The sequence below is a fragment of the Pyxicephalus adspersus genome, chromosome Z (assembly GCF_032062135.1).
Source record: "Pyxicephalus adspersus chromosome Z, UCB_Pads_2.0, whole genome shotgun sequence".
In the NCBI taxonomy this organism is placed as follows: Eukaryota; Metazoa; Chordata; class Amphibia; order Anura; family Pyxicephalidae; genus Pyxicephalus; species Pyxicephalus adspersus.
Window position 1 is genome coordinate 62,949,220 of NC_092871.1, and position 21,813 is coordinate 62,971,032.

Sequence of the window (21,813 nt, forward strand, 5' to 3'; positions counted from 1 at the left end):
TGTGCAATGGCTGTAGAAAGTGTCTCACTTCTAACTTTGGGTCACGAGACGATACTTTACACATCCCATGCTGTACTACACTTCCTTAAGAATTTAACCACAACACATAACAGCACAAAGGTTGTCTGGTTATGAAGTTATCCTAACATCCACTGCAGGATCAAGTGTAAAATATGCTCCTGCTAACAGCGGTCCTGTCGCTGTGCTCGTGCCCGTCTTAAAGGGCCAGAGGATAAAGTGCCAGAGTCATGTATCACTGAAATACATAACACATCAACACCACGTTCAGACTTATCCACAACACCCATTCCTCTAGCAGAAAATGTTTATGTAGATGGCTCTTGTTCGCGATCCTCTGACAAAACTTATTTTGCTGGATATGCCTTGGTACAGCTCCCTGACACAGTCCTTGATGCCGCCCCAATCTCTGGTAACTCTTCCCAAGCCGCAGAATTGATAGCGCTCACCAGAGCCTGTGAAATTATGAAAGGAAAAGTTGTAAACATATTCACTGACTCCCGCTATGCTTTTGGAGTTGTACATGACTTTGGAGCCATTTGGCAGCGAATAGGTTTTACCACAGCTGATGGAAAACCCATGTACCACTCTGCATTAATTTCAAAACTTTTACAAAAAATTCACCTCCCCAATCAAATAGCAGCCCCCCTGATACACTTCTGCTCGCCATCCCAGCTTCCACTGAAACTAACACATTTCTAACACAATTACAGTCCTATGCCACTTCACAGGACATTGAATTCTGGGAAAAGGAAGGATTGACATTAGATTCCTTTGGAATCTGGTCAAAAGGAGGGATAGTAGGGCTGCTCCAAATAGCAGTACCCCTCATTGTTTTTCAAATACACGGTATAGGACACAAAAGCATTAAGACCACAACACGAGAAATAAACAAGCGATTTTGTGCCCAGAAATTGAAGGAACACACACAAGTGAAAATAAGGTTAGACAATGGCACTCCATTCACTTCTAAAGTCAGGAGATTTTTAAAAATGATGAACATAGAATGGAAGTTCCACATCCCATATCACCCCAGAGTGCTGGAGTAGTAGAAAGGATGAATAGGACACTGAAAGACAAACTTAGGAAAGCAACTGGAGGGGCATTCCATAAGTGGGACCAATACCTACCAGCCGTGCTAGCGGAAATAAGAATGACACCCAATCCAGTTAATAAGCTATCACCCTTTGAAATTTTAATGGGACGTCCATTCCCCACCCCTTGGGACAAAGAACTCCTTATCTTACTACCGGCGGACTTACAACAAATTTAGGATCAATATGTAGCTAAGTTAATTAAAAAATTGAACAGCAACTACGGAAATATCTCTCTCTCTTTTCCTCTCCCTACAGATCAACCGACGTTGGTCAAAGCTCTGCACAAGCACAAATCCTTGGATCCGCCCTTTGGACCTCCGGTCACCGTGCAAGCCATCACTAGAACAGCCATGCTGACCAGTGGAGGACCCACCTGGATACATGCTTCACGAGTGAAAAAGGCACCGCCCATCCACCGCCAGGATGATGCTTCTTGATCCACAAGTACCAGCCCGGATGCTTGTCTGCAGTTTTCAAGCCCTGATGATCATATTCTGCCTTGTTTGGGTCACAACAACTTGCCACTAACACCCTCAAAATTTGCCCTTCATTTGCCTCCAATCAAGCCATAGCCTAAAGAATGACTCTACCCTGTCTATGCACAGGCAAGGATTTGAGTATAGTGATTGGACTGACTTCCGTGGTAACATATGGGAACGTCTTGCCAAAGAAATATATAATAGCTCTAGTTTTTGCTTATTTGATATGCATCAAGATATGTTAACTTCTTGTTTGATTGCTGTCTCCACTCCAGTCAGCATACTGCTTAGAGTCTTTAGCAAATTCTACAATGACACAGATGTTACTGAAAGTGATATACGTTTACTACATAACCTGTATACCTTTTGCAACAACTGTAGATCCTATGATTCCCTGGAAAAATTTATGATTTTTACACATACTATAAATATTACTCAGGGAGATGTATGTTACCATATGATTTGTAGCCCCTCTGAAATATCCCACTGTAGGATATTAGCATTACAGAAAGTCACAAACTTTCAAAATTCTACATCTCATTCTTTTCGCCTTATGTAACCGAATTGAAAAGGATTGCACAGGTGTTCATAACCCTATGCTCTGTAATTCCAATCAACTGTCCCCTAGCCATTCTCAACATGTTAAATTACCCACAGGCTGGTTGTGGTCCTGTGGAAACATGACTTATAATTATATCCCTGTTAACATCTCCAAGCATCTCCATCTCCCAAGAATAGCCCTAGCCATGGGTCAGAAAAAACAACTATCACCCATGCGTATAAAACGTCCCTCCCTATGATCAGCTGACATACATTTACTATCCAAAACAGAAGTTGTGGCCTTAGCTGCTTCAATGGTAGTTGTCCCAGGACTCTCAGTAGCTACATATACTGACCTCATATACCTGGCTTGTATAGTAACAAAGGGACTTAACACTTCCCTTGCTCTATCCGGATTATTGACTGATTATACTAACGCTTAGAAGGGCATCTTACAAAATAGAGCAGCCATTGACTATTTGTTACTTAAACATAATATTGGTTGTGAACATTTTGCAGGAATGTGTTGTTTTAACATGACAGATCATTCAGAATCTGTCCACAATGTGATTAACACTCTTAAGGATCTTGCTCAGGATAATAAACAAAATAGCAGTTTAAGGTTGTTTGACTGGTTATGGAATCTATTTCCCAACATTGGATTATGGATTAAGCAATTTATAGCTTTTCTTATCATTGGTATATGTATCTTTGCATGCTGCTGTGTACAATGTACTCCTATATTACTGTCAATATTCAAATCAAAAATCAATAAGCTCCCTCAAGTTATGTATGCCCATGAACCTGAAGCTGTCTATTTGTATATAAAGGAACAGAGGTATGAGGTCAAGTAGCTATCCTTTTTTGAAGGATAAAAAGAGGGAATTTTGCTGATTCTTGTAGTAAATTATTTTTGTACTTTTGTTATGTTTTGTAGATGAGTGAATTATGTTGAAAATAGTTGTACTCTTCTTATCAGTAAACTAGCGTCCTCTTCCCCCCTTTTTGCCTTGAAACTCTTCCTTTCCTCTCTACTGCCATATATCTGTTACTTTGACAAAAATATCTTGTTCTTGGAGAACCACAAGGACATCTGTTATGTCTGCTAATTGTATGTAGTCATGTGATCCTGCACTGATCATGCCTTTGAACTGTTATATAAACTGTGTGCAAACAACAAAGTTTCAAGAGTGATCTAACCAAACAGAAGTGATCAGAAAGAGGGAAAATTGATCCGGGATCAATAGGAAATCGCCTTAACGGGGTAAACAGAGAAAGGGTAATATTTATTATAGGTTTTTTGGGGATAATAGCAATAGCTTTTGGTAGGATATATTATGGGATATTCAACTTACAGTGAGGGCTAGCCCTATTATTGGGGATAGAGCATCCTTTGGATGACTCTTTAAAAAGGCATTTGGGTGATGATTCCTAGGTGTTAAGAGAGAACAGATATTTGTATTGTTATGCTGCTAGTGGTATTTTAATTATTATCCAGTAAATAGGGTGGTTGGGAATATATATGTGATGGTGCTAGGGTTGTCCAATAATAGCATAAGTGGTATTCAAGACAAGCACACGGGTTTGACCATTAATGTAATAAAATGGTCAATACGTGGCACCGGTTTTACATGATAGAAATGTATGTAATAGGAAGTATTAAGGTGTATTGTGATATATTGTGGTGAGCTTAAGATAATAAAATGTAACAATACCTTGGTAGGTAAATTTGTACTGAATATATAGGTAATAATGTTAATATATGGGAGCTTTAAGATCTGGGAAAAAGGAAGGTTTTTTACCATGTTATAATATTTATAGATAGAGTAGTAATAGTAAAGTATCCATTATAGAGATATTTGGTAAATAATCCTTCCTCGTATTAGGTTCAAAATTTTTTTGCTCCAATAAAAGATGGTAGTGCAGTAATATGTCAGCTGGGGAGTAGTGTCCACATGACATATATCACTCTGTTTGCGGAAAGGCAATACCAGCAACAAAGTAACATTCTCTATATAGTATGGAGGCAAAATGGAACTGACAGTGCAACAAGTTTAAAATTCACTTTTTCATGGTGGTATAGTGGTGGGTCACAGGTAGCCATCCAAAGGAGGACTGGTCCACTGCGGCTCGTTTCCTAACTGAGTTGGTGTGGGGCACGCGCGGTGTGCCTGCTTGTAATTGTTTGGGGAATGGCAGTTTTCGCCCTTCAACGCGCACCTCCCCTCCTACTAAAAACTACTGCTATTATCCCCAAAAAAACCTATATTAAATACTACACTTTCTCTGTTTACCCCCCATCCCCCCACCCTTCTCATCCCTAGTTGCTTTTCCTAAGCACTAGGGCTTTTATAACCAGATCATCTCACAAGTAGTATGAGGACAAGTTGGCCCCCACAGAAAAGATTTCAGCAATATTATCAAATAAGCTTTTTTAGCATCAATCTGATTATTCTAAAACCACTATACTGTTACAAAAACTTTGATATCTGACTTTTTTTTTTATTACTTATAACTCAAAAGGTCTCCCCAACAAACCTCTGAGGAAGCCTTATTAGGCGAAAAACGTTGGGTGGGAAACAAAACTATTGTTGTCTGAACAGGACCTAAACTACCTGTACCGTACACTTTGTTGCCTAGCTTAGTTCTCCTATGTTAGCACTAGGACTAGCATAGGTCATCTTTGTCTAGTTTTATAATATTTTTGACTGAAATAAACTTTATTGTTTTATAATAAACATTCCGTGCCCTAAAAAAGCCCGTCTTTTCTCTATCCCCAAAAACTCACCTTCTCACTGCACACTTAGAGCTTTAATTTAGTGGGTTGAACAAAAAGATTGCATGAAAATATAAGGAACTAAAGCCTTTTTTTTAACACAATCACTTAATTTCAGGGCCTCAAAAGTAATTGGACAATTAACTCAAAGTCTATTTCATGGGCTGGTGTGGGTAATTCCTTTGTTATCTCATTATCAATTAAAAAAAAGACCTGGAGTTGATTTGGGGGGGTGCACTTGTATGTTTAAGATTTTGCTTTGAACAAGACAACATGTGGTCAAAAGAGCTCTCCATGCTGGTGAAACAAGCTGCAAAAACAGAAAAAAAACATCTGAGAATTGCTACAATATTAGGAGTTGCAAAATCTACAGTTTGGTACATCATGAGAAAGAAACAAAGCACTGGTGAACTCAGCAACGCCAAAAGACCTGGACGTCAAGGGAAGACAATAGTGGTAGATGATCGTAGAATAATTTCCATTGTGAAGATAAACCCCTTCACAACAGTCAACCAAGTGAACAACACTTCCAAGTCTACCATAAAGAGAAGACTGCATGAAAGTAAATACAGAGGGTGCACTGCAAGGTGCAAGCCCATCATAAGCCTCAAGAATAGAAAGGCTAGATTGGACTTTGCTCAAAAACATCTAAAAACCCTGCACAGTTCTGGAAAAACATTCTTTGGACAGATCAATCTTTACCAGAATGATGGCGTGGAACAGCTCATGATCAAAAGCATGCCACATCATCTGTAAAACATGGCGGAGGCAGTGTGATGGCTTCGGCGTCCATGCTGCCAGTGGCACTGGGACACTAGTATTTATCGATGATGTGACACAGGAGAGAAGCAGCCGAATGAATTCTGAGGTGTTTTGAGACATACTGTCTGCTCAAATCCAGCTAAATGCAGTCAAATTGATTGGGACGCGTTTCATAATACAGAGGGACAATGACCTAACATACAGCCAAAGCAACCCAGGAGTTTAATAAAGCAGTAGAAGTAATGGAGTATTCCTGAATAGCTAAGTCAGTCACCTGATCTGAACCCAATTGAGCATGCATTTCACCTGTTGAAGACTAAACTTCAGACAGAAAAGTTCACAAACACACAGCGACTGAAAGCAGCTGCAGTAAAGGCCTGGTAGAGCATTAAAAAGGAGGAAACCCAGCATCTGGTGATGTCCATGAGTTCAGGACTACAGGCTGTCATTGCCAGCAAAGGGGTTTTCAACTAAGTATTAGATATGAACATTTTATTTAAAGTGATTGTGTTAAAAAGGCTTTAGTTCCTCACATTTTTTTGCAATCGTTTTGTTCAACCCACTGAATTAAAGCTGAAAGTCTGCAGTTCAACTGCATCTCAGTTGTTTCCTTTAAAAATAGTTGTGCTAATGTACAGAACCAAAATTAGAAAAAAGTTATCTCTGTCCAAATATTTATGGACCTAGCTGTACTTGCTACACAAAACTATTGAACTAGATGGCATTTATTCTCTCATCATAGGGCTGCTCTGCTGGTACAGCCTAGTGGTACATTCTCTTTGGTCACTAACCCTGTTTACAACCTGGTTTGCTTTTCAACTGCCTTGGATGAAAATAGTAACCTGGGATGTTAAGTGTATTTGTTCGCCGCAAAAAAGGACCAAAGTTCTGACACACCTAAGGAAAGTGCAAGCAGATATTGCTATACTACAGGAGACACATTTATCTGCTTCAGTCTACCATCTTATACGGAAGCACTGGGTGGGAGAGGTTTGGAGACTATCTGCTCCAGGAAGACGGTCAGGAGTGGTAATCCTTTTAAGCAAAAAACTGCAATACACACTCACCAAATCTACTGACCCTCGGAGGGGCGTTGGGCGTTAGTCACAATGGAGTTTTTGGCTAACTCTCTAAAAAATGGGTATTTATGGCCTAATCCAGATAACCCACCTTTCTATGGAGAACTTACCAAATGCCTCAATAGTCTATCCTCTACCCCAGTAATGGTCGCAAGCGACTTCAATGCAGTACCCAATACAAATGAGGACAGGAATCCACCTCCACAAAGCCATGGCATCACATCTTCAAATGATAAATCGTTCCAATTGTTTCTTTCTTACACAAACCATAGATACCTGGAGGCATGTACACCCTCTGAAATGAGAATAAACTCATCTCTCTGCTGTACATTCTACGATGTTAAGACTTGATTCAATCTGTCACTGATGATCTCCTGATAAAAATTGATATGGCTGACATACATCCGCTAGTGAAATCTGATCATGCTCCAGTCTCTATTGTTTTGTCTGACGGCTATCTACACAAATCAGATTTTGTATAGTGATTTCCCTCCTTTCAAGCAAAGGATGAATCCTTTCAAAAACACTTAATGTACTGGTGGAAGGACTTTGAATTCCATGATTCCATTATCTCTATCCTCTCAGAACCGTGACTTTTGGTTATAGGCAAAGAAGACTTGTGATTTTTGGATCAGCCAGTAAGTCGAAAATATTGGCGGATCTTCTGGAACGGCTCCTCCCGAGGTTGGTCAGCTCTTCTCAATCAGGTTTTGTTTTAGGCAAGTCCACAACACACAAGACACAATAATATTAGAAAACCGCGGTTTGTGTTGGAACTGGCTTGGCTGTCGGATGCCGTCTCTGCTTTGGCAGCATTGGTGCTTGATGCGGAGAAGACGTTTGACAGCATAGAGTGGAACTGGCTCCATCTAGTACTGAATAAATTTGGTTTCCAAGGTCATATAACTACTTTTTTATGCTCAATGTACTCTTGTCCTACGGCCCAAAATCATGTAGTGTGTGTTTTGTCCAATATGTTCCCTTTGGGTAGAAGTTCACGCCAGCGATGTCCACTTTACCTACTTCTTCTAATTTGGCTATAGAACCCCTGACCAAATCTTTTCAAAATAATGGAGTTTTTGAAGGTGTTGATATACACAGCAAGCAGGTTAAATTTGCAATGTTTGCTGATGATATCCTGGTATTTTTAGATAACCCAAAGAGACCTACCAGGTTTGATTAACAATATTCAATATTTTGGTTCCTTTTCAGGGTTCCGAATTAACTAGGTGCGAACTGCTCTGTCTCCAAGCAGCTCCCCCTCCAGATATCATGGCAGTGATCGCCAAACTAGGTCTTTAAATAGCTAGGAATCATATTACTTATTTAGGGGTGCAAGTCACCCGTCATGCACCAGATATGTATAAACTGAACCCTGCTCCGCTCATTTCTAAAATTTTATCAAGGCTAGCTAACTGGAAAAATCTATCATTATCGCTAATGGGACACTGCAATCTGAATAAAAACGATTAGTTTTGCAAGACTACTTTACAAGGTCCAAACTTTGCCTTTTCTTCTCCGTCATGCTGATGTTCGCAAACTCCACTTAGCCTTTGTAATCCTTTTTATGGCAAGGGAAAACCAGCCTGGGTATAGCCAGGTCTAAATTATGCTGTCCACTGAAGTCGCATGACACAGTGGTGAAGTTAAAATCTCTAATAATAAAGCCATGGTCTTTATTGGGATTACTTAATACACCATATTAGGCCATCCTAGATAACTTTCAGTCAAACTTGCTTTTATCAAATTTGTTTCAGTCAAATTTGCTTTTGCGAGATACTGATCGCGTTGTGGGAAATGAAGAAACTGCAAAGGTGTCCAACTCAATTTACCACAGCCATGTTCTACGTACTACACCGGGCTTCCCTCAGGGGTTGGAATATAAGGCCCATTTTTTCTGGAAAAAACATGGCATTAATTTAATTGGCCCATGTACTTGAACAAAATAAGATGTGATCTTTTGATGTTTTAGGGTCAAATATGCCCTTCCCTCTCACCATTTCCTATATTACCTACAACTCAAATACGCCATTTTTGATGATAGGGTGGCACCAACACCTTCATTGTCAAGTATTTTGGGAACTCCATCCTTTAATAATTCCATCTCTGACATCCATCGCATGGTGCAGGACATTGATTTGGACGCAGGTTTCCAGATATCTGTGGATGGGCCACGTTTTTAGATTCAGATACACAGGATTTGTTGGAATCTAGTTGGGCCCTTATTAGAAAAACTATAGTCAGTGAGTTGTGGAGGGAACTGCAATACAAGATGATACACAGGGCTTATTTATGCCTTTGATTTGAGGATTAGCCCTTCTCGCTTCATGTTCATTTAACTGCCTGCCTGCCCAAAGTGTGCCCTTTTATAGCCCCTTTGGAGCATGCGTTGTGGGAGTGCCCCAAGATTAAAATATTTTGGAAGTCTGTCTTTGCACTTATAGCGGATAAAATGGGTCACAATTACCCCATGACTCCCCACACGGCTCTCTTCCACATGTCAATTACAAGGTCATGATGACCCCGTGTCTCAGTATCCAAATTCGAACATTTGTGTTTTTTGCCTGCTAAGAAATTCATATTGAAAAATTGGTTAGAATTGCATCCTCCAACGACTACACAGCTTTTACCTTACCTGCAATCTTTGATGATAATAGACAAGACTGAGGTGACCCAGCACCTTGATACTCACCCTCAAAGATTCTTAAACATGTGAATGGCTTATCTGCAGTATACTCTTTCCCCTGAGAAATTGCATGACATATTTGAAATGTTTCGCCATACAGTGTGGTATGATGCGAGGATGTTGGGCACATCCTGATAGGTAGTAGGTGGACGAACAACTATTGATAGTGGTATACATACAGACCCCAACTAGGTATAAGTATAAATCTTCCTACAATGTCATGTTTCTAACGCCGATATCGGCATACTGCACTTTGTTCACCGTATTAAATCCCCCCTCCCCCCTTTTGTTTGTTTTGATGGGTTTGTTAGAATGTTCTGAAGAATGCACACAAAATAAATAGTAAAAAAAAGTAGTTTTGTTACAGAGATACATTGACTCTACATTGAATGTATTGATGTTTGGTTCTGCTAATGTCATGTAATTTCATAAGTTAAATGTCAATTACCAATGTAACGATTGTACTCTCTTGGTTTATATTGTATGTATATTTTTTCTTTGCTACCTTGTCAATAAAAATCATATTTAAACAAAAACAGTGGTGGTTAGATTTTCCATAATCATAAAACCATTAATCTTTTTAAACCAAAATTCTATGGGGGAAGTCTCCTATTTTTTCCAATACAATGGAATACAGGAACGGGCTATGTTTACAAAATATCTATTCACTGATGTTTTTTTTCCCATCGGGAGGTCATTACAGTGCAAAAAGAAGAACTCTGGATCACTAGGTATATTAAAAATCTGCAACTTTTTAAGTAATTGATCTCACTTCCTCCCAAAACGGTCTTAGTTTTAAACAAGTCTAAAAAATATGTAGCATTGTTCCTGTTTCCTCCTTACATCTCTAGCAAATTTCCAGATTACTGCTTCTAATTTTATGTAAGATTTCAGGGGTTCTATACCATCTAGACAATATTTTATAGCCCACTTGAACTCTGCTACTTAATATTGCATCAAAGGAAAATACTATCATATACCTGCACATCCATAAACTAAATTCCTTTTCTGATTCCTTTTCCCGCTTTTTTAAGTATATACTCCTCTATAGGATCCATCAACATTAAATATAGTTTAGAAAGACCTTAACTTAACCCTTCCACTTCCATACATACCTTCTCGAATCCTGATAGTGAACGGGTAAAGTCCCTCAACAGTTTGCAACTCTGCAAGAAATGGGTTATCTTTATAGCACTCCAAAAACATAGAATAAATGGAAAGACTGCGCATGCGCCCGAGCTGGTAAGCCGTGTTTAGCAGAGCTCCCACAGCACCGAGCCGCTGACACCCGCACACAGCCTCACCAGGAGTGTCTCCCAGCTGAAAATAAGTCGCAGACACACAGGGGACCACACAAACTAAAAGCGATTGAAAAGCAATGGAGAGTTTCTTCTCTAAATCAGATCCAGCGGCTCCCTCTCCACAGACTTCCAAGATGGCCCCAGCTGGTGATGCAAGGCGCGAAAAACCCGGGACTGTAAGTACTGTCTCCGCTGCCTCCCCTCCACGTTACACAGGACCATGACACTGAAAGGGGCTAACTGATGTCCTCCAGCCCCCCATCTTTACCTGCACTCTCTATTGATATGACGGAGGAAGTTGCCCCTGCCACTTCAGGCCTTCCTAACGCAGACCTGGATTTCTGCATTATGCGCATAGACAGCACTGTTAAAAAGGAGATTGCTGACCTTAGAAGGGATTTGGGGTCCAGAGTAATGGCGGTTGGGGAGATTACTGAAACCCTTGTTAAATCTGTTGATCAACAGAGGGAAGTACTGAATGAGCATACCATGCTTTTACAGTGCCTTATACTATAGCAGGATGACCTGGAAAACAGAAATAGGCGCAACAACATCTGCATACGCGTTCTCCCTGAATCGGTTGATTCTCAACATTTATTGGGGGCGTTCACATCCCTGTTTAACAGTGTCCTGGGAGCACTTAAGGATTCCCTGATTGCAGTGGAAAGGATGCATCGTGTTCCTGATTACAAGCCCCAGGATTCAGACAGAATTAGAGATGTGGTTTGCAAACTGGCATCCTATCCAACTAACAAGGAAATCTTGCAAGCTGCCCGCTCACAGAATATCACTTTAATGGCCCCCGCATCATGTTGCTTCAAGATTTTTCCCGCCACACTTTGACGCTGCGGAGAGCCCTGAGCCCCCTTCTGGATACCCTGCGAGTCCATGGGATTCGGTAAAGCTGGGCATTCCCTTTTCATTTGCTGGCACATAAGGAATGAGCATCAGCAGCCTTTAGATTTATCTATGATTTTCCATCTTTTTTGACCACTTTTGCCCTGCCTCCTGTACATCTGCCGGACTGGCCGCAAAGTCCCTGTATCCTTGATGCACCGATCAGAGAGGGATGGTCAGTTCAACGCAAACGCAGAAATCAGAAGAAAGTGAAACTAGGAAATGATACATCCCCAGTATGAGTATACCCACTGCTCTTTGTTTTACTTACTGTATGTTGTTATAGATAAAATACTCAGTGGCTGTGGTGACACTACTTTCTCAGGTTCCGTGTGGTCACGTACACACCGATTTATTTGCTTATGGCCGTTAATTCAAGTTAAAGTTTATGTACATGTTCATTATTGTTTTGTATTACCTGTATTTTGGCTCCAGAGCGGGAGCTCACCCAGTTATTTCTGAGTCTTCACAGTCTCTACCTTAGGGTCCTCGCTGATATAGTGAGGAGTTTTTTGGGCCCTTTAGAATACCTCCCTAACCGATTCTACCTGTAGTTTTTTTTTTAGCTCATTGCACTTTGACAGGTTCTTCCTGGTATCTGTATTGTATTGGATATTCCTTAAGGATCATCCCTATTCTCAGAGCTCCACTGGTTCAGTGGTCTTCATTCAAGAATCACATTTTCGGAGTGGCAAAATACCAAAACTTTGGCATTGTGGGTTATTAATATTATTTATAATAAACAGGATTTATATAGCGCCAACATATTACGCAGCCCTGTACATTAAATAGGTTCCCAACAGTGTACCATAGCTGCTCCCCTGACTCTGGCTCCAAGGATGTATTTTTTTTGATTGTCTGATGGGCTTCCTTGGTCTTTTAAAGCTATGTACTGTGATGCTGATGGGCGATTTCTATTTGTCAAGGAATTGCTTGACCATCAGATGGTCACTTTAGCTATGGTATACGACCCCAACACGGCCCAGGCATCCTTTCTCTCCACAGCTCTGGCGAGACTAGACGAATTTCGTGAGGGCCTAGGTATATTGGGTGGGGACCAATTTTGTCCCAGACCCTGCTGCAGATGTATCCCACATTTCTGACAGAGAGATGCCAGGACAAGGTCGCATTAAACGGGCAATGCTCCATCATCAAATGATTGATGTTTGGAGAATCTAGCATCCTTCGGATAGACACTTCACCTTCTTCTCTAGGCCTCACCAGAGCTACTCACAGATTGACCATTTTTGGATCCGTCACTCTGATCTGATACAAGTTCATGACTGCTCTATAGGGACCGCAACTTTTTCGGACCATGCAACGAAATTTCTCCATGTTTCACTTACACACCTTTCTCCTAAGGTGTGGAACTGAAAGCTGAACAAAAGCTGAACAAATCCCTCCTGAAGGACAAGTAAGTATCAATAGACGTCTCTAAGAAGCTGTCTTCCTACTTTTTGACTAACGAGACACCAGAAATGAGCCCCATGTTGATTTGGGAGGCTCATAAAGTAGTAATTTGTGGCGTCTTCATAAAACATGGCACCAAAATAAAAAGACGGCTAGACACGAGATATCGGTCATGCTCTCCAAAATTGAAACCTTGGAGAAAACTCACAAACTTACACTAGACGCAGGCATAGGAAAAGAATTGATAATCTTTTGTGAAAAACTGGCTTCCCTCTGCCTCGGCAAAGCCAAGGCGATGTTAGCAAAATGTAGAGGAACGTTTTTTGAATTTGGAAATAAGAGCAGTAGAATACTAGCTAACTCCCTGAAGGCCCAGAGAGTTTGTTCCTTTATTCCCTACATAATTAATAAACAGGGTGAAAAGGCTCACCTGGTCAAAGACATAGCTGCATGCTTACGGGAATATTAGAAGTCTTTGTATAACCTCCACCCACATGAACAGAAGCCGTGTGCTGCCCTGGATAGACTGTCTAAGATCAAGGACTATATATCCAACTCAGGGATGCCACAACTATCCCAGTCTGATATTGAGGCCCTAGAAACCCCCATTATGGAAATTGAATTTCAAAGACCGATAAAATCCACTGCCTTGGGGGAGTCGCCTGGACCTGATGGCTTTACTTTAAAATACTACAAGACCTTTCAGGAAATTCGTTCACCCCGATTTCTCACTGCCTTTATTTCATTTCTGTCAGGGGTAAAACTGTCAAAGGACTGACTCCCTTAGTGCCCACATCTCAGTAATTGCTAAGGATTGGAAAGATCCCTCAGTATGTACGAGTTATAGGCCAATATCCTTACTTAATCAAGACTTTTATTATTATTTACCAAAATTTTTGCTTAACAGGTTGCAACTCCTATTAAGTAAATTGTTACATTTTGACCAGGTTGGATTTGTCCCCAGTAGGGAGGCAAGAGACAACAGGATCTGAGCCGATGATCTCCTTTTTTACCTGTCCAGGCCCGTAGTGTCTCTACCCAACTTCATGTAAGAGTTTAAAACCCTTTAGCCACCTATGTAATTTTAAAGTAAACATCTCTAAATGTGTGGCCCTTAATCTCACATTGCAGGAGACACTGCGGGTGCAACTAGCTGCCTCTTTCCCTTTTTAAATGGGCCACTGGTTCAATACGCTACCTGGGGGTCCAACTTGCCGCAGACATAGACAAACTCTTTCCACTGATATTCACACCTATGTTACTAAAGTTGTCTAAAGACCTTGACCAGTGGGTCTCCTGTACTTTTTCTTGGTTTGAGCATATCCAGATAATTAAAATGAACATTCTCCCGAAGTTTCTTTACCTTTTTCAGGCACTCCCTATCAATGTCCCTAGCTCCTTCTTTAAACAATTACACACCAATTTCTTAAAATTTATTTGGGGGAATAAGAACCCGAAACTGAAAAGGGGGCTGCTATTCTGGCATAAACGTGTTGAGGTCCTTTATGACCCTAATTTTTCCTAATATTATGCAGCCTCACACTTGGTACGAATTGTAGATTGGTGCACACACACGGAGAGTAAACAATGGGTCCCTATGGAACAGAGCTTCTGTTCTACCGAATTGAGATATCTCCCATGGATACAATCTTCTTTGAGAGAGACAGTGGGAAACCACCCCTTGATACACGCAACATGTGTTATTGGTAGCAAATATTTCCCAATTGCCGATATCTCCCCTCAACCCAGCCCTTTAACAACAGTCCCGCTTTTACTCCAGGAGTAGAAGACAGGAGATTTCTCGTACTACAGGAAGCCGGCCTAGATAGGGCAGTGAGTTTCCTCAGAAGGGACCACTGGTATTCGATGGAGGATCTCGGATCCCCAGACCTTCCCTTTGGTCTTGACTTCTGGAGGGCGGCACAATTATCACATTTTCTGCAATCTCTGCCATCTGCACTTACATTCAGGAGATCTTTGTCAGCCTTTGAGAAACTTTGTGCTGGAAAAGATGATTGCGAGCTGGGGATGATTTTCACCCCCTCCCTCAGTAAACAGATTATCCGCTCAGCACATGAGAAGTCAATTCACAGCCGAGTTCAGGAGACAAACTACAAGATCATGACTAAATGGTATTTGACTCCCGATAGGTCACACGTAATATTCCCGACAAAATCTGGGCTGTGTTGGAGGTGCGGTGGGGCCACGTGATCCATGCTACATATATTTTGGGCTTGCCCTGTCCTAAAGGGTTTTTGGGTCAAGATCAGAGAAGTGTGTCGGAAAATGTCTGTCCGGGAGATCCCTGAGGATCCAACATTTTTTCTCGTCCACCTGAATGACTGGCCGCAGAAGGTGTATTAGAATTCGGTGCTTAGACACCTCCTAAATGCAGCCAAGACCTGTATACCGGGGTTCTGGAAAAAGACCGAGCCCCCCACTGTTAGAATCTGGCCTCATAAGGTTAATGAAATTATGTTGATGGAGGATCTTACTTCTGGTATATATGATAGAACTGAAAAATTTCTGTCTACCTGGGACCCTGGATAGCGTTTCAGGAATCTGATGAATATAAGACCCTACTAGATACCTGATGTGTTAAATACTATGCCTGTCCCCCTATTACTGTTCCCTCTCCCCCTTTAATAAGTAATGGTTTCTTCACAGGTACCACTCTATCTGGACTAAACCAAGGACACTGCAACTGGGACTTTCTACCCCCTTTTTTATATTTGCTGCTACTCTGGACTCTTTGGACTTATGTATCTTTGAGACACTCCCCTACTCAGTTTTGGCCCCCCCAACCCCCTTTGGTGTCCCTTGAATGCTCCCCCTTCCCCCCTCCTTGATTGGTTTTCAATATTGTTTTGTAATGTTTTAATGTGTTAAAAATAAAATAAAATGTTAAAACCCCCCCATTGATCCATTGTTGAAATTCTTCATATTGACACCAGTCAAGCACTTTCAACATTAAAGAGGCCACACAGTACATTAAAAAAATTGGAAATCATCAGCCCCCCCCCCTCCTTCCATCATACAGCTTTCTCATTAAACACAATAGAATCTATGGGTCTGGCTTTTTTGATGATTTCTTCTTTTAAGTAGTAAGAATGTAGGCAACAAATAATGTCCCTGGGGAGTGCTATGTCAGTGCTCCTATGCCCCATTGCTGTATGCATGCAATTAAATCTAATAGTGGCCTTTTTTGGTCTTTCCAAAACCCAATTAAAAAGAGTAGTCACATATGTTTCTATTTCTATGTACTTCACTGCTTCAGGGATACCTCTGATGCGAATATAATTTTGCCAACCACTACTATGCCCTCATTTTACATGTGACAGTCACTATTGCCAGCAATTTCATTTAATGATGTTCCATCAACAACCTGTGAATCCACTACACATTCCTCTCCTCTCAAAACTTCATACCTGGTTACACATGCCACCTCCTCCCCCCTATTCCTCCATTTAGGGGAGGTTGTGTTATCATAATGTACTTGCATGCCTGTTCCTTCTAGTGTCTGGGCCTCCCAAGGAATTTCCAAACTTTCTCTTACTGTTTTGTCTGCTGTGCTGATCAGGCAGGCATCCTTCCCTCACTCTGTTGCTTCCCTGCAGACCTGTTTGCAGCACTGGGAATAATGTTCCTATCTCACAAGATAGTGGGCCTGATTTATTAAAGCTTTCCATGGCTGGAGAGGATAGACTTTCATCAGTGAAGCTGGGTAATCCAGCAAACCTGAAAAGGATCTGGTCCACAATTGAAAACATTTGCTAACAAATTGCAAATTACTTTTAAAAAATCCATTCCAGGTTTGATGGATCACCCAGCTTCACTGATAAAAGTGTATCCCCTCCAGCCTTGGAGAGCTTTAATAAATCAAGCTCATTGTCTCTGAAGTTACTTCACAGTCTTTTGCCGTCCTCCTGTTCATCATATACTCTGTCTGTCCTCACTCAAACTCAGCTTCCCACACACAAGGCTGGATCTGAGGCAGGAGCAGCTGCGTGCTATGTGCAGCTCACACCTCCATCACTCACATCAAATCATCTAACTAAAAAGTATTCAAAGGTGCCAACAAGTGTCCTGCACATGCGCCCAGGAGTTAATTTATTTTATTTTATCCCCAGGGGATGCCAGGATATGCCAGGATATGCTGGGTATCAAGCATCCTAGACTGAGCTGCGCACTTGAAAAAGACAACTGCGAACAGGCATTAACATATGTATTGATGCTGAAGGGACAATGCCTGTCCTCATTTTTTATTGTGGAACTTTAGTTAATAGATGTGGTGGATTGTGTCTGTGACCAGTGTATATATGGAAAGAAGACAGATGCTCAACCAGTGGTCATCAATATTGTTAAAAACTTTAGCTTTGTGCTTTTTCTTTCCAAGTTCTGTGAGAATTTCTGCATAAAAAACACCTAAACAAAGTACAGTAGGGACTAGTTCAAGCAGAGAGAAATATAAAGCAGCACCATCCATTTGCCTTGGGTGGGAAAAGCACTTAGCACTTTTATCTAGAATAAGATGTTGCTTGCCATACTACTGAACACCCCACAATGTACACTTACAAACTCAAGTCTGTTTCTTCCTTGATGCGGTCAATGCTCCTCTTCAGACAAGTGTTTTCATTCTCAGTCTCTGCCAGTTCTTGAGATACCTCATGGAGTTCCTCATTCTTGGCATCCAGCAGTCTCTTGGAGGCTTCCAATTGTGCTTCATATCGCTGAATGGAGGGATCGCTCTTCTTTTGCTCCACCTGGTGGTAAGATGGCAGATTAGTCCTCCCAGTCTTTTCTCAGATTTATGCTACAATAGTCAGAAAGCTGGCCAGTTCCCTCACCTCATTCTTCAGTGTCCCAACTTCACACATCAAGCTGTCAATCTTCTTTTCGTAGGTGCTGATCTTGCTGCGCAAAAACTCTTCTTCATCAGTGGAGGGGTCATTCATACGCAATACCAACATCATCTTTTCCATATCCAGTGGGGTTATCTCTAAGCAATTGGTAGACCCCTAATGTAGAAAAAATAAGGCCTTATTTTGTTTTGGAATAAAAATACAACATCTTTAAAGCTGAACTTCACCGGCTCCTCTCTTGAAATTGTTTGTTCAATAACACATTGGCTATTACCTATGGAGGAGTGCAAGAAAATGTGCCCTGCCTAGAAGCATCCACCCATCAAGACATTTTGATATTACTCCTCCCTAGAACAAGCCCACTGCTTGCATCAAGGCTCAGTTCTCTTGATTGGAATATTGAGTCAAGGTGCTGTAAAGTTTTAAGGCAGCTATGTATAAGACCCTACTGGTCTTTTGTACCAGCCAAAATCTGCTTGCACTGTATAGAAAAGCACAGACACCTAGTATAGATATCAATGAATCTAAAATATGTAATTAAAGTTTTTATAAAAAAATATATAATTAGAATGATTATTAGAGGAAGAATGAACCAGGAAGTGCACAATATACTCTTACTAAACTTTGGTTCTAACATAAACATGCAGTGTTCATTGCATCATACAAACAATGAATTGTTGTAGGAATAATTCATATCTGTACTTTTGGAAGGATTGGATTTTCCAATCCTTCCAAAAGTAGGACTTACTTTTGGAAGTCCTACTTTTGGAAGGACTTACTGCACAAGTGCAGGAAAAGCAAAGAATATTTTGGATTTAAGGATGCAAACAGTTTTCACTGTCATGAAGTGATAAGCCTGCACCAGAAGGGACGGGGGGTCCTTTATTTTAACCTGCTGATCCTGCCAGTAAAACACTTTGCTGATTTTACCATGCTGTATTTATGAAGTAGGACTACACACAGGATCACATAACACCTCCTCTTCTCCTTAAATTTGCAATCCTTTGGTGAAAAGATCATTTACCTCCCATTTGAATCCTGCATCCCTCACAGAGGTCTTTCCTGGTGGAATCCATGGGACCCTGGTTTTTACTTTAACACTCCGCCGCAGATTCCCAAAATCACTTTTCACTTTGATTTTGGACCCTTTCTGAACAAAGACATAAACCAACATGTTTGGTAAGTCAGTTTTAAATGCATTTGTAGGAAGTAAGCACTGATGTCTAACAAACACTTGGTGGTGGTTTATGCTATTGCTGCGCAGACTACAGCCCGCCACCCTCTTAAAAATAGGGCTGTATTGTTTACACCAGGGGTCCTCAAACTACGGCCCGCGGGACGAATACGGCCCGCTGAAGTTGTCCATCCGGCCCCCCGGCTGCTGAGGCTGCCTCTCCTGCCTGAGTTCTGGCTGCCTGCCATCTGCACTCCAGGGAACCCGGTCACGTGACACCACTGTTGCCGGGGTAACGCTGGAGCTGTCGGGCTGAAGCCATCAGGCAGAGAAGGTATGAGCAGAGACTCACTGCTGCCTTCATTTCTCACTGCAGCACAAATGTACATGATCAATGTACATTTGTAAATAGTATAAACATACTATGCACATTGATCATGTACACATGTGCTGCAGTGTGATCCATGTATGAAGGCAGCAGTGAGTGACAGGTAGCAGACACTGACAAAGTTTTTTTAGTAGCCCTTTTTTAATTAATAAAAAGTGTGGGGTAGTGTTGGGTGTAGGGTAGGGTGTATAAAAAGAAGCAAATTAATGAATTGCTTGAGATTATTCATTTGCATGGAAAATGTATGATAAATTTGCATTTTCAATACACAGAGTGAAAATTCAAATTTATCTGTGCATTTTCCATGCAAAGGAATAATCTCAAGCAATTTTAAAGCCAAAGTAAACGCCACTTTTTTTTTTAATGATCAGCAAGTGTGCTGTGCATATAGTATTGTTCTTTCATGTTTTTTATACAATAAATACGTTTTGTGCAGTGTGCATAAGAATCTTCTCCTGTTTTTTTTCAAACTATAGTACGGCCCCCCCACAGTCTGAGGGACCGTGAACCGGCCGCCTGTTTAAAAAGTTTGAGGACCCCTGGTTTACACAATAAAGCTTGTAAATTCTGTTCTATTTGCTCCTTTGAGAAAAGACGGACAAGGGGCTTCCAACTGGTGAAAGCATAACTATACAATTTAAATAAGCCTCTTATAAATTCAGAGTAAAAGGCTTTACAAATGGTGTGTTTAGCTGACAATGGTAAAGAATACTTTCACAGAGTTCAGTGAAATTCAGTGTCTAACCTAAGGTGATATTTTACTTATAAATGGTCAAGTAATGGCTACTTACATTTCTTCAGTGGTGACTGCCATTCCTAAGGTCAGAGCTCCATAGTTTCTGGCTCTGTATCAGCAACTTTGACAGAGCAGCAGCACTTACCTATAGTGTCTAAGCCTCCTCCCACACATCACAACTGATCATTGATTCAGCCTATCATGATTAGTCGTTTAGAATGTGTGTTGTTAGGTCTTATCAACAAGATCAGACACAGAACTATATGGAACAGTCAAAGCTTTCATCAGAACAGTTTTTTTAAAGCAGAAGGTAGTAAACTGCTTTAGGTATGTAGATTCTTCTGCGTATACCTCTAAGAGGCCTTTGGTATTCTTACAGTGATTGAGTGTCTTTAAGGTAAGCTACTGCCATACCAACTCAAAATAGGACATCCGTGAACCTTTTACTTAATACCAAGCTATAAATAACAAAATCCTACCTGTACTTTGGAAGCAGTCTTAGTTCCCTTTTTATTATGAACATGTACAGGAGTACTCTCATCCACATGGACATGCAATGGGGGAGAAGGAGATCGGTTCTTCATGGTTTTCTGACGGAAACCGAAGAAACAAAAAAAAATGTGATTATATTATGTAATATGCATAATGTAAATCATTCAAAATTAGGTTAAAATCACTTTAAAATTTTCTGTTCTCCAAGTAAAAAAAAAATGGCACGTGGATCCCAACTTGGTTGTCTGTCCACAACACAGAATGGCTGAGAAAATCTGCTAACTAGTGTATTTTCCATGTAAACCAACAGGTTCACTGTAATCCTCCTCTATTCAGCAACACATACTCTGCATTTCTTCTATTTCCGGCACCATTCATCAGCAAGGAAAGGAATTCGTTTTACACCACTGGTCTGCAAAAATGTATGTTTAGCATGTTGGTGTGCTATGGTGTCATGGGTACATAGATACACTGTGCCTGATTTGCCTCCACAAGACTGGAGGGAATGATACACTTTCATCAGTGAACCTGGGTGACCCAGTAAACCTGCAATGGACTTCTTAAAAGTATTTTGCTATTTATTAGCAAATGTTTTAATTTCTGGACCAGATCCATTCCAGGTTTTCTGTATCACCCAGATTCACTGATGTTGGGTTAGCACAAGTTTATTTATTGTCAATTATGTCTCACCAACACTAATGCTTTACCAGTATATACTGGTCATCCTAAAGGAATGCAGCAAATCCCTTAACTAATATCCTTATAAGGTAAAATACTGGATTAAGGGATGATCATTGGTCAGTACTGGTCGAACACTGGCCATTGTCTTAGTTCCTGAATAGTTAAAAACACAGTGCCATACCTAATTAACTAGTCTTGACCAAAACTAACTGGATACAACATGTTTTTTGATCATCTGCCAAATTTATTGATTTCTGGCAGACTCCTTGGGTGAATTAAGTTTTCTTCCGCAGCTAAGTATCTTTTGTTATAGCCTATTAATTTGGTATTGCATTATTGCATTGTTTTGTCTATCTGTCCTATTAATAAATTGTATAATCTTTCAAGTCTTTGTGTTATCTCTCTTTGTACACTTCAAATTCAACCCATCAATAT

The 21,813-nt window shown here is 40.7% G+C and overlaps 1 protein-coding gene across 3 annotated transcripts in view; it reads right to left on the reverse strand.

Moving 5' to 3' along the window:
* The window catches only part of ODF2 (outer dense fiber of sperm tails 2), a 65,924-nt gene that overhangs the window by 40,587 nt on the left and 3,524 nt on the right, over positions 1 to 21,813 (reverse strand). For all 3 annotated transcript variants that reach the window (XM_072431223.1, XM_072431224.1, XM_072431225.1), the window contains exons 2-5: positions 20,685 to 20,795; positions 18,932 to 19,057; positions 17,893 to 18,063; positions 17,621 to 17,808 (exon numbers count right to left, since the gene is read on the reverse strand). In XM_072431223.1, coding sequence (XP_072287324.1) covers positions 17,621 to 17,808; positions 17,893 to 18,063; positions 18,932 to 19,057; positions 20,685 to 20,795 — 596 coding nt within the window. The remainder of the gene's footprint in view (positions 1 to 17,620; positions 17,809 to 17,892; positions 18,064 to 18,931; positions 19,058 to 20,684; positions 20,796 to 21,813) is intronic.